This window comes from Danio aesculapii, chromosome 11 (assembly GCF_903798145.1).
Source record: "Danio aesculapii chromosome 11, fDanAes4.1, whole genome shotgun sequence".
Lineage (NCBI taxonomy): Eukaryota > Metazoa > Chordata > Actinopteri > Cypriniformes > Danionidae > Danio > Danio aesculapii.
The window spans coordinates 31,777,326-31,790,616 of record NC_079445.1 but is presented as its reverse complement, the minus strand read 5'-3'; the positions used below and the strand labels follow the sequence as shown (position 1 = coordinate 31,790,616).

At 34.5% G+C, this 13,291-nt stretch overlaps 1 protein-coding gene across 2 annotated transcripts in view; it reads right to left on the bottom strand.

Annotated features, from left to right (window-relative positions):
- The window catches only part of sipa1l2 (signal-induced proliferation-associated 1 like 2), a 137,303-nt gene that overhangs the window by 41,802 nt on the left and 82,210 nt on the right, over positions 1-13,291 (bottom strand). For both annotated transcript variants that reach the window (XM_056468790.1, XM_056468791.1), the window contains 4 exons: positions 12,156-12,430; positions 6,530-6,754; positions 4,411-4,548; positions 168-250 (listed from right to left, as the gene is read on the bottom strand). In XM_056468790.1, the coding sequence (XP_056324765.1) occupies positions 168-250; positions 4,411-4,548; positions 6,530-6,754; positions 12,156-12,430 (721 nt within the window). The remainder of the gene's footprint in view (positions 1-167; positions 251-4,410; positions 4,549-6,529; positions 6,755-12,155; positions 12,431-13,291) is intronic.

The following is a 13,291-nucleotide window of genomic DNA, read 5'->3' as shown; positions in this document are numbered from 1 at the left end:
CACCCAATGATTTATTGAAAATGAATGTCTTGTGTGTAATTTAATAATCGTTACATTTATAAAACAAGTAAATAAGCCAACTAAAATGGGAAATCAATTCTAGAATTCATCTTAAAGTATTGAAGCTTAATCTGCAATGCAGCTTGAGAAAAACAATGCTTGTGTACCAGCAGAGCGCGTCCTCTCCAGTTTGTGCTCTCTTTCTCCCTCCTTTTCCTCTGGCTGGTCATGAAGGGCAGGTGATTGCGATCTATGAGGCAAACAGACAGTGTTAGAGTGTATATGTTTGCTGTGATTATTCTTGAACATTAATGTTATTTTAGTTTTACTGCCAAAGCATGTTGCATAAGCCTGAATAATGCATTTCATATGGAGGGACAATGTCTAACAGAAGGCTTTTCACACTACACTTAAGGTCATGCTTTTAGCCTCACTTTTAACCCTGGAAAAAGGAAAGTTTCACACTTTAATTTAGCAGAGGTTGGTATTGCTCAAATGCAGTGTTTGTGACACCTCTGTTGTTTTAACTACACAATGTGATGTCAAACATGTAGCCTATACCAATGCAAGATTTTAGATTACAGTGAAATGTTTAGCACTCTACAGTCAATCATATTTGCATGCTTCGGGCAGTGAGAGTTATTTCCTGTTAGCTTTATTTTAACATTCACTTCTCGCTATTAGCAAACCATTAAATATGACTTTTGCTTCAATAAACTCCTAATTTGCTCCTTATTAATAGATATCAAGGTCATTAGATATGTGGTTAGGGATGTAGAATAAGATCATGCAGAATTTTAGTTTATAAGTACTAATAAGCAGCCAATATTTTGTTACCAAATGTTTTAATTTTGATTGATTGGGGTGATTCTGTAGGAAAGTCAATGATGCAAAAAAAAGTAATAAACAAATTACAAGCATAGATAAATACAATAAAGCAAAGATGAAAGCGAAATAAGCAGTGAATGCTTTGTGGTTTTGTATATATAAATGTAAAAATTACACTGCAAAGTCTTTATTGTAAAAATAATGCAATCAAATTATTCTTTATTAAACTTCCAATTGGGGTCTTGTGCCTGAATACTTCAATCTCTCTCAGGCCTTAAAAACATGCAAACTATAAAATTTCCCTCTGTTGTGGTTAAACTCTGCAGTGACTCCACAAATATTGTGTTCTGAATTGTGATTTTTGCTCAAATATAATCTTAAGTCAACCTTGCATATCTACACGATGGGACTACTGCGGATGCATAAATTGCGATATCGATGCCGAAACGATATATTGTGCAGCCCTATTCAGCGGATATATTGCTGATTGCCAGAAAATGTTATAATATAAAAAAATATGCAATGCTAGATCCTTCATTCTTAGGTTGCATACTGTGTTTGTCTAGTAAACGACTCATCGCAGAAACAAAAATAAGGAAGTTAACCCGAGTGAAAAGTGGTGATGATATAAAAACTAAATGTTCATTTTTATTTGTGTTAAAGGAAATTAAAACACTGTGAATTTCACAACTCAAAACTTCTTTTACAAAAATATTAGCAAAAAAGCAAAGTCAGCAAATTAACATGTCAACAGCGTCAACTTAGGCTGCATTTACACTGCATGGATCAAGTGACTCAATTCCAATTTTTTTCCTGTCATGTGGCACAGATCGGATATGGTCCATGTACATGTAAGCAGGGAAAGAAAAAAATAAAAATCATATGGATTCCGAGTACTCAAATCAGAGGCCTTGTTCATATATGGAAATTTATCCCATATGAATCGGATCTGTGCCCTTGTGTCTGAAGTGTAAGCAGGGTAGATCGCATTTTCACCTGTCAATGTGAGTTGCGCATCATTAAAAACCATAGCAAATGACGTCAAGTCTGAAGCTTTCACTTCAGAACAGAATCCAGGAGTCCATAACCTTATATTTCAAATTCTAGGACTAAAAAAGCTTTTATATTGTCATGTAGCACAAGTATTTGAGCATGTTAATGAGAGTGAGAGAGCCCAATTTCCGCCACGTAACCAATATAAGCTAATATAAAACTATTGCATACATCACGTGCATAAGTCACGCCATGGACATTACATTAAAACAGTGGCAGATTTAGTCTTGGGCAATATGGGCGATCAGCCTGGGCAGCACGGGGAGACAGTGCCCCGGTAATAACATTAATCATAATTCATAACATTAATTCTCGGCCTTGAGTCAAGTATGAACAGATTATTCTATAAAACATGGATATTTTTTGTATTTTATAGAATTGTCAAAATTAATTATTTTCCAGTTACATTTAGGATTGATTTCTGTTATTTATTTATAATAATAATGATTATAATTATTATTATTGTTATTATATTTATAATAAATATATATATGTTTAATAATTCCAATTCTGGTTTTGTCCACATTTTACCCAAAGTTAGGTTAAAATAACAAACATTTTTTAGAATGTACATGTTTAATGGTCCTTTTCTATTTTAACTAGATGTAACCTCGAACCATACTAGAACTACACTTTTAAACAAACTATTTCTAAGCTTGAGGGAGAAGTGGGGCTTATATAGGGTGGTTTGCCCAGGGTGCCATTCAAGCTAGCACTGCCACTGCATTAAAATGCCTACTGCTTTGAAAAGGCCTAGATTAAAAGAGGATGGCCAAATGAGAACTTTTGTCATAAACTATAGTAAAACAGCTTGTCAAAAAGAACAAAAATAAATAAATAAAATGAAACCCTGTGAACAGAATAAATACAGGAATGGAGAAAAAGAGCGCTCTTTTATTATCAGCTGTCAGTCAGCGCCCACTCCTTTTTTCCTGATCATTGCATCTTTGCTGTGTGCAGTGTAAATACAGACAATCGGATACCAGTCACTTTTAAAAGATGATGTAAGCTGGTCAACATAAATCGGACAGTCACAAAATCGGAATTGACCATCAATATCTGCAGTGTAAATGCAGCCTTAGTGTTCTGCAACTTGGTGTTTCAGTGAATGAGGAAGATAAATACCTAAATACCAGAGAAGTCTCAATGAGAACAAAACAAGAATTCTTCTTTAGCATTCAGAAAGTGATTTGATTTTGCATAGTTCACATTTTTTTGCAGCACTACTCATCATGTGAAGCAAAGTTATGACTAACATTCATGGGAAAAAAGCTCGACTAACACTTTAGACAGACCTTAAGGGAAAATAATCAAATCAAAAATGTATGATATAAACTTTTTTTGGAAGTGAGTGGTTGAGTGGTTTAGTAAGGTGATGGAGAGGTCATTGTTACCCTTCATAGTCAAGTACAAGAAGACATTTATTCCCACTCCAATTGGTTTTTTAAAAACCGTAGCATCTTAAAATAACTGTGTATTTATGTTTTTGCCTCTGTCTAAAAACATTTTCTAAACTCTGTGGGGACAAACAATAAGGTTTATAGAATTAAATTGAATAGCATTGGTTGAGGGAATTTATTTTTTTGTGTGGCTATGAATGAACAGCTGATGTTTTCCCATAGATATATACACTAGATATCGCTTACAGACCCTGAGGATGCGTTAATAGCGCCACCACATTTGTACAGTGCTCCCAGCACAAATGTCATTCAACCGCATGTCAAGACTAAAGCCAATCTGAAGATGCTGGACTTTAATGCTGTGTACGGGTGTAGTAACGAGCAAACAAAGAAAACAAAGCACAATGGCAGAACATTTCATAGGCAAGATTTCGTTTTTTACGATTTTGTACGTTAGAAAATTTTGTGATAAACAAGTAACGTTATTGATGATAATACACTTACTGCACTGACCATAAGGCAAAGTAGCACCAACTCGCACTCAATACTAAGCTTATGCTAGTTTTGATGAATAAAATAAGCAGACAATGTAAATGAAGCATGACAACAAGATGCTGCGGTGCTTGAAACTGATATTATTGTCGGCTAAGTGAACGAGTCGTTCATAACGGGGATTCATTCACAAACGAATCACTCCATGTGTTAGAATGAGAAGTTAAAGCAGGAGAGGGGGTGTGTTTCAGGATCAAATTTATCCGGTAGGGAGGATAATCCGTCGATATATGTATATGTGTGTATATATCTCTGCTCTGGAGGGCCAGTCCTCCACTGCACCTTGGTCCCACATTTCAAAGGAGTACTACCCTGTACTAAAATGGCTGCTCTATTGACGCATTCCTTCCAAAAGACAACAACAGCGTAGGTGACATCTGATGTAAATATCTATAATGTTTACCAAGCTGGTCGTGAAATATTAGCTCATGACCGAAAAGACAGTCCAATATCGCTTTCCTTCATATTTTACTTTAATTCTGTTTGCACCAAATATTTGCACCAAATCCTGTATGATTACTCATTTGATAACCTCTAAATCCGAATGGGCTTTGAGTTACAACCAGGATCTCATTACCCGTCATAACTGGCTTTCTGAGCCCAAGTGCCACAGGGACCTGGGTCACTGGAGGTTGATTGGTTACTGGGAGAACTGCAGTAATGCTGGCCGGGATTTCCAGACGGACTCTGAACCATCTCGAAGTCCTGCAACACCCTGCAATGAGCAAACACAAGGTTAGAAGATTATTAATCAAAGCTCTGGTGGCAAAAGCAATGAGAGTGCTACAACAAAACTCATTCATATTCCAGACCGTTGGGAGAAAACACTGTCAAAAAAAAAAAGTGTTGGAGCAAAATCTATTTTTAGCAGAAGCCCCATGTCTCCAGGGCTGGGAAGGTCTGTGCATTCCAGAGGGGAAATAAGAGTAACATCCTCCAAGAAGGAATGACACGCCATGTGCAACGCTGATTCCAGAAGAGGACGAGATGACAGGCTGGGGTGAAGAGGCCGCAAAGGTGTGTGCATTTTAGACAGGGCGAAGACACTAGCATAAAACACACAGTCCCAAATGCGCACCCAGACACAAATTAGGAAAAGATTCCAAATCTACAGCACTGGAAACATCAAGTTCCCAATTAGCTCACCCTTAAAGGCGTCTCCTGAGAAATGCGAAAGCGAATCAATGCCACATAAGACCTGGATATAATCATTCCAGACTTTTTTTTCCTGTGTGTAATCCACAATGTGGCATGTATCATCCTTAATGGCTTCTATGTGCTTCCTTTTGGGCTTTCCCAATGGATTTGTCAGCAGAGATGTGTCTGGATGATCAGATATCACTGTTATGAATCATTGATTCTTAGAGTTTGCTGTTGGTGAGTCTGACAAAAACAGGTGTTGTTTTATATTATCTGTCCTGACACATTTGCAGAGGTGTACAAATATGAGATTGTACTCAAAATATGGGTTTTTCATATTCTCTAGACTAAAAATTGCACTTGCAGTATTTTTTATGTTTAAACCTTAGGTAACACTAAGGTTACACATGTTCCATGTACTTACTAGAGTAAATGATTGTCTGTCTGTCTGTCTATCTGTCTATCTATCTCCCCACCAATCCATCCATCTCTCCACCTATCTATCTATCTATCTATCTATCTATCTATCTATCTATCTATCTATCTATCTATCTATCTATCTATCTATCTATCTATCTATCTATCTATCTATCTATCTATCTATCTATCTATCTATCTATCCATCCATCCATCCATCCATCCATCCATCCATCCATCCCCCCATCCATCCCCTCATCTATCCATCCATCTCTCTCTCTTCCAACCTATCATTCCCCATCTATTCATACATTTATCCATCCATCCATCCATCCACCTATATATCTCTCCCCACCTATCCATCCATCCATCTGTCCGTCTGTCTGTCTGTCTAAAGAACGGCATATGTGTTTCAAGCCGACTTTAATTTAAAGCTTAGTATTATATTTGGTATCATCTAAATCCAATAAATTTTAAAGTGAAACGTGACCTAGACATTTCCGAGAGAAGGTCTACTATTTAGGAAGATAATATAACATCCTTTAATCAATTCCCATCATGTAATGTGAGCCATCAACAATGTTTGCCCTTGTGTCTGACTGCAGGCACGTTTTTGCGATAGCAGTCCATGTAAAACTCACTTCCAGATCAATCGGCATTGCAGAAAAACGATATCATCTATTCTGAATATCCACCATGATGGGAGACAACAGTCTAAAGCAAAAAAGGCCCAGGGACAACAATGACACATATTTCTTTGAGGAAATCAATGCATCAAACAGGCATGAAAATTCACGTGCGCACACACAAATAAACAGCTGACCCACATGCTGTAATGGAGATGACAGGATCAATTACACCAACCAAACCAATCCAATCCATGATGAGAATCTCCAACTGTTCCTATGTCTTATGTTTATGAATGTTAAACTCTTCTTTTAAGTATTTTAAATGTAAGTTCTTCAAACTGGAAGTGCCAAAATTTAAACACAGAAGTCAAAAACAAACAAGGTGTGTTAATATCTGTAGTTAACCATGGGGCTTGAATCCCAATAATATAGACTATTAAAATCATAGATTTAAATGAATTTAAATGTGCAGAATGTGCGTTTAAAATGATTTAATCCAGTATCTCTTACCTGGATCCATCCTGGTATTTCTTATCAAAGGAAGTGCTGCGTGAGATGGCAGCTTGCGCGTACTGGAACATCTGTTGGCTCGGGGAGGGTCGATCGGGCCCTTGAGTGGGAGAAACCCGAGACAACGGCAGGCCCTGGGGAACGTGAGTCATCCTGTGCCAACCAGGCCCAGTACCAAGAGTCTTGTACTCCATGATGGGGACACGATACAGCTCTGAGGCACCTCTAAAAAAAACACAGAGAAAAAAAATCACCAGGGCTTTTCAGACATGGAACAAGGTTTTTTGGACTATATAGTAATAGCTCTGTTTTTATTAACACACTACTACTGACGAATGTTGGAAGCCAATGACATCCATAGTACACTGTAAAAAAATGCTGGGTTCAACACAATTCCTTCATGTTGTCCAAACACAAATAGATTAAGTGAACTTAATAGTTTATAAAAATGTAAGTGGATTGAACATAAAATAATTAAGTTGTCCCCACAAAAACCTCAAGAATTGTTTTGATTCTTCCCACTGATTGAATTTTTTTCTATATCTATTATATATCTATTATATATATATATATATATATATATATATATATATATATATATATATATATATATATATATATATATATATATATATATATATATATATATATATATATAACCGTCATTAAATGAAACAAATAGCATATATATATATATATATATATATATATATATATATATATATATATATATATATATATATATATATATATATATATATATATATATATATATATATATATTTTCCCCCATATGTACTCAGACTATCCACCTAGTTACCTTTACATGCACACACACACACGCACTCATTGTGTTTTCATGTTTTTGTTTTGATTCGGCTCATTTTAAATAAGATATAAGAAATATAAGAAAATATTCCAATTTATTAATATGGGGTTTTCAGACATGAAACCATGCTTTTTGCACATATATTATAGTAATAGCTCTGTATTGATTAATGCATTACTATTAAACAATGTTGGAAACTGGCAGCCAATGACATCCATAGTACACTGTAAAACATTCTGGGTTCCACACAATTCCTTCATGTTGTCCAAACACAAATTGTAATTAAAGCTGGTTTATTTTCCAATTCCAACGTTCCCTCAAATACTATTCTAACACAATAATGTGCAATAAAATGTGTTATTAAACTGGAAAAATGCATTTAGAGCTTGGCTATTTCTAAAAATATATTCCAATTTATTAATAAGGGCTCTTCGCTCTTCTTCTAATCAGTCACCGCTAGTGTAATACTAAATTCAGCATCAAGGGAAGACTTGTAAGTGAAATTGGCAGAACGTATTAAATAATAATCACTGCAGGGCTGTTTGGCAAGAGAAAAGACACATCGGCAAATGAGATGACAAATGGTATCAGATAAATGATGTACTGTATTTTTTTCCAGTGATTATCTGTGGCGTGTGTCATTAGATGGGGGGAAAAAACTAAAAGAACAAATAAAAAATGAACACCAGCCTGGCCCACGGCAGCAGGATTCACTGATGGTTAATAATTTGTTTCTGATCTAATCCAGCCATACACACAAACACACAAACACACACACACACACACACACACACACACACACACACACACACACACACACACACACACACACACACACACACACACACTAAACTACTTCCTCAACAAAAATCTCTGGTGTTTTCTTGAAGAGCTGGAAAAGACAAGAGCTCTCAAGACAGATTCGCACAGCCTCTACAATGAGATACAGTACTTCAAAAAAAACCTACTTCTATGAAGACCACAGCACTCTCAAGACTCTCACGCACAAATTCCCAAAATTGAGAAACGCCTCGCGAACAAAAGGCTTGCGAATGAACACACTGATTCATTTACTCTGATATTCAACACATCTCTGTTGACATGATCTCAAGACAGCAAGCAACCTAGATTTTTACATTTCGTTATGCCGCTGCCAGGTTGCTAGTTTAAATACGCTTCTTTGCTGTCACTAAGGCATCTGGGGAGGCCTAAGTGTATTTCTAAACTACAGTTCAATTAATTGGTGCCACAAAAAAATCAGATTTCAGTCTGACAGCTTCAGAGGGAATAAAATGCTAAGCTTTAAATTATGGTTGGCTAGAAACATGTATGCTGTTCTTTATTTCATTCAGTTAAAGGATGGATGGATGAGTGGATGGATGGACGGACAGATAGACGGATGGACGGACAGACAGACGGACAGATAAACGGACGGATAGACGGATGGATAGACAGACAGAGAGATAGATGGATGGATGGACGGACGGACAGACGGATGGATAGACAGTTTGATTAAATAAACTATTAATAAATGTTGAATGTTAGCAGTCAGTGTATGTTAAAAGTTTGGCTGTATGTATAGGTGGTTTGTGTAAATATGGTCATATCCTCTATTAGCACCATAGTAATGAGAACAAAACTACTAAAATTATACTAATTTACTAATTATACTAATTTATATTAATAAAGTCAATACAACACACTAGAGCTGCACAATATTGGAAAAAAACTGACATTGCGATACTTAGTTTTTCTGCAATATATATTGCCATATGAATATAATTTCACCAGATGACTTAAAACTGGAAAAATAATCATAATTTTACATCGATTCTTTACATTGATTGTAGGGGAGTGAATGTGCATAAAATATAATAAACAAATTACAAGCATAATTTAATAAAATAGAACAAAGATACAACAGAATTGTTGTGCATAAATTAAATAATCAAATCGAACATAAGACTTGAACATTAAAAGCTTGCATCAAAGTCGTCAAAAAAAAAAAAAAAAAAACTGTTCAACAACATCTGCTCTTATCTTAAGACAATTTTTAAAAACTTTAAACACTTCAAATGTTGACTTCTAGTCTCCGTCGTAGAAATAATTAAATACATTTAATCTTTGTTAATTCTACAAAATTAAAAATTTCTAAAATTAATTTCGCTCGATAACTTAGGTAGTCACAACTATTAAAAATTATTTCACTATTAGGGTTAAACTTAGGGTTAATTATAATCCTCAATTGTAATTATAAACTCAACATCACTATTGCAGATTCACACATATCGATATGCGATATCGATGCTGAAACAATATATATTGTGCAGCCCGACAACACACACACACACACACACACACGCACACACGCACACACGCACACACGCACACACGCACACACGCACACACACACACACACACACACACACACACACACACACACACACACACACACACACACACACAGAAACAAACTCAGTTCCACATACATAATAATATTAAATAATGAGCAAGAATGTCAAAATGGAAGAAAGCCAAATTCGCCTAGATCCTGATCATCAATGACAAAAACTTTATCACAAGAAAATTTAAAATATATTAAATCAACAGATTCTTCAGGCTACAAATATTCAAAGAAAAAAAAATACATGGCTGTTGTGTTTAGGGTTATGTGTAATAAGTCAAAAATCCAAAAAAGTCTACTTGAAGCTTTTCCTATTTAACATGACAAAAAATGACTCTGGGTGTAAATTGAGACTCATAATTCAATCTTATTTATGATTCATTAATATAACTACATTGTGTAATTAATTTAATATTATTTTCGACTAATTTTAGTTCATTACTTTGCATTCAGTAGGGTTTTGACAGTTAAAAACAACCATTCAAATTGAATAATATTGCTAAACCCTCTGCTACAGTCCTGACATGTCCAGGCATGTTCAGTTAACTAGTTCTCTAGAAAAGGACTTGCCCAACATACAGATACAGTACGTAGAGCAGTTAAGGTCAACCAGAAGTGCAGGCAGCAAAAAAGTGTTTACAAAAAAGCCAAGAGCTCTTGATATCTCTGGCTTTCATGGCTTGCAGGGGGCCGAAAAAAGTCAATCCAGTTATTGACAGTCTAGAGGGTCACTTTAATCTCTGCCTTCAGATGCTCTTGGTAAGCCCTCTGCTCTTTTAAAATGAGCAAACAGAACACGAGGCACGTGTTCAACAAAGTTCAACAAGGTTCTGGGTCACTTTCTATTCCAGGACAGTTCGCTGTAAGTGGTTTCTTTCATGTAAAGGCTCAACAGAGGCGGGAAAAAAGAAAAACAGGGCCAGACTATGATCATATCATTCGCAGATTATCTCAAGAGGATTAATCTTCTCTTAGGGGTTGACCTCTGTTTACCCATCAGAAACTCATGCAGCACATCTGTCCATGAGTTACATTAAACACAATGGTTCAGTTTTGAAGAATGCTTCTGTAGATGTGGCCGTACTTGTCTGCAACATGATAGATTAAGGTACCGTTTACATGAGGTATTAAAATTTGTTTATTTGTTAATAACATCAGGTCAGGAGAACTTTATTTCTATAGCACTTTATACAACAGAGACTGTGTCTAAGCCGCTTTGCAAGGATGAACAGGGAAAAGGATAAAATAATGTGGTATTAAGACTTAAGATTAAGTTTTTTTTTGTCTGATCACTATTTAAATTAAGGGTGTACATCAGCTAACTTGTCTGGATTTTCAGTTACATTTTTATTAGCTTACAAATGCAACCAAAATAAATAACACATTTATTGAACTCTTATTTTTAAAAATTATATATAACAACAATACACAAAAATAACAAATAACATATTATGCGTAGCATGTAAATCCTCATTAGCAAACAAGATACACAAGTATTTACTTTTTTACTGTGCACATGGCAATCAATAAGTAAATAAATTAAATAGTTAAGTTAAATACATATAAAATGTAATAAAAATTTTATTAAAATAACTTAAAATAATAATAAAATACAATAAAACAATCCATGAATTAAAAAAAATTCAGAAATAAAATAAAATTTAAATAAATACAATAAATGAATAAATAATAAAACAAAACTAAACAATAACAACAAAAACACAAAATAAAATAAATTATAAAACAAAACAAAAACACAAAATAAAATAAATTATGAAACAAAAACAAAACAATAAAACAAAAACAAAAAAAAATAAATAAATAATAATAAAAAAAAAACTAAAAGAAAAACAAAAAAATAAACCAAAAAACAAAACTAAACCAACAACAAAACAAAACAACAAATAAAATAATATAAGAAAACCAAAAAGAAAAACAAAACAAAAACACAAAATAGAATAAATAATAACAAACACTAAAAGAAAAACAAAGACAAAAACTAAATAAAACACAAAATAAAATAAATTATAAAACAAAAACAAAACAAAACAATAACAAAAACAACACTAAAATAAAAACAAAACCCAAAACAAAAACAAAACAAAAAACAAAATAGAATAAAAAAACTAAAATAAAAACAAACAAAAAACAAAAAATAAAAAATAAAAAACAAACAAAAAACAAAAATTCTAAATATAATAAATAATAAAACATAAACTAAAGAAAAACAAAAGAAAATACAAAATAAAACAAAAACAAAAACACAAAATAAAATAAATTATAAAACAAAACCCCTAAATAAATAAAATTATAAAACAAAAAGAATAACAAAACAAATCAAAACTAAAACAATTTATCTGTTATTCTGGAGAATGCAAAAACAAACCGCATACCTTCTAGGGGTGCCGTCCTCATGTGGCTGTATGACCACCACCGTAACAGGTGTGGAGGTCCGCAGATAGTCAATCATCTGCTCATGAGTGAGATTCCCCACTGCGACCTTGCAGATCTCCACCAAACGACAGCCAGGGCGAAGTCCAGCTTGCCAGGCAAACCCAAACGGCTCCACGTCGGCCACCACTCCCTCAAAGTTGACATGAAAGCCCAGCTGTCCCAGGGCATTCCTGCGCAGGGTCATTTCTAGAGTCTCAATTCCCCTGGTGACTATCTGCAAAATGGAGAAAACACAAGGACTTTAACCATCTGAAACATGGTATTTAGTCACCTCAGTGAGTTTTAATGATAAAATCTCTAGTGTGATGATGAGCAGAAGGTTTTGCGCAGGTAAGCATGCAGATGATGGCTGAAGTCAGCTCTCTGAAGGGTGAAATTATCCAATGTCAAAACAACACTGGAGACACAACAGGCTGGCTGACTCAAAAACTCAACCCGAAGGGGGAACCTGACACCAGAAGCAAACGAATGTTGGATAAAGCAGCTTAAAGCTTGAGCATTCAACTACTTTATCCCAAAATAAACAGTTCTAGGCAAATCTCAGGTAAGTTGATCTTATCAGGACTCTGCGCTGCTACTCAAGAGTCCAAAAGCAGGAATAAAAACAACAAAAGCACTTGAGGGACTGAAGTGGCTAAAACTAAACAGAAGCTTTCTTATTGATCAGCTGCTTAAATCAAACACAACTTGGATTTTAACAGGCCTAAATATGGTAAATATATGGATTTTTATTCAACAAAGCAGCAAAATGTTTATTAAAATGCTTAAAAAGCAAAGTATAAGTCTTTGTAAGAAACACATAAATTGTTATTGAAAGGGACAGTTAAACAAAAATTAAAATGCCACATGGAAATTAGATTTTTAATAATAACCAATAAACATGATGAACCACAAATTTAGTTTTATGTTCTTCTGTCAAGTTGAGTCACTCTTCCGTGAAATATTTATGGGAAAACCACTTCTGGAACCAGCTTAGCAGAAAAAAAAAGTTTGGCATTAATACACTCTATTACTTTCTTTCTTCTGCATAACCCAAAAGATATTTAAAAAAATGTTTTGAATTTTAATAAAGTAA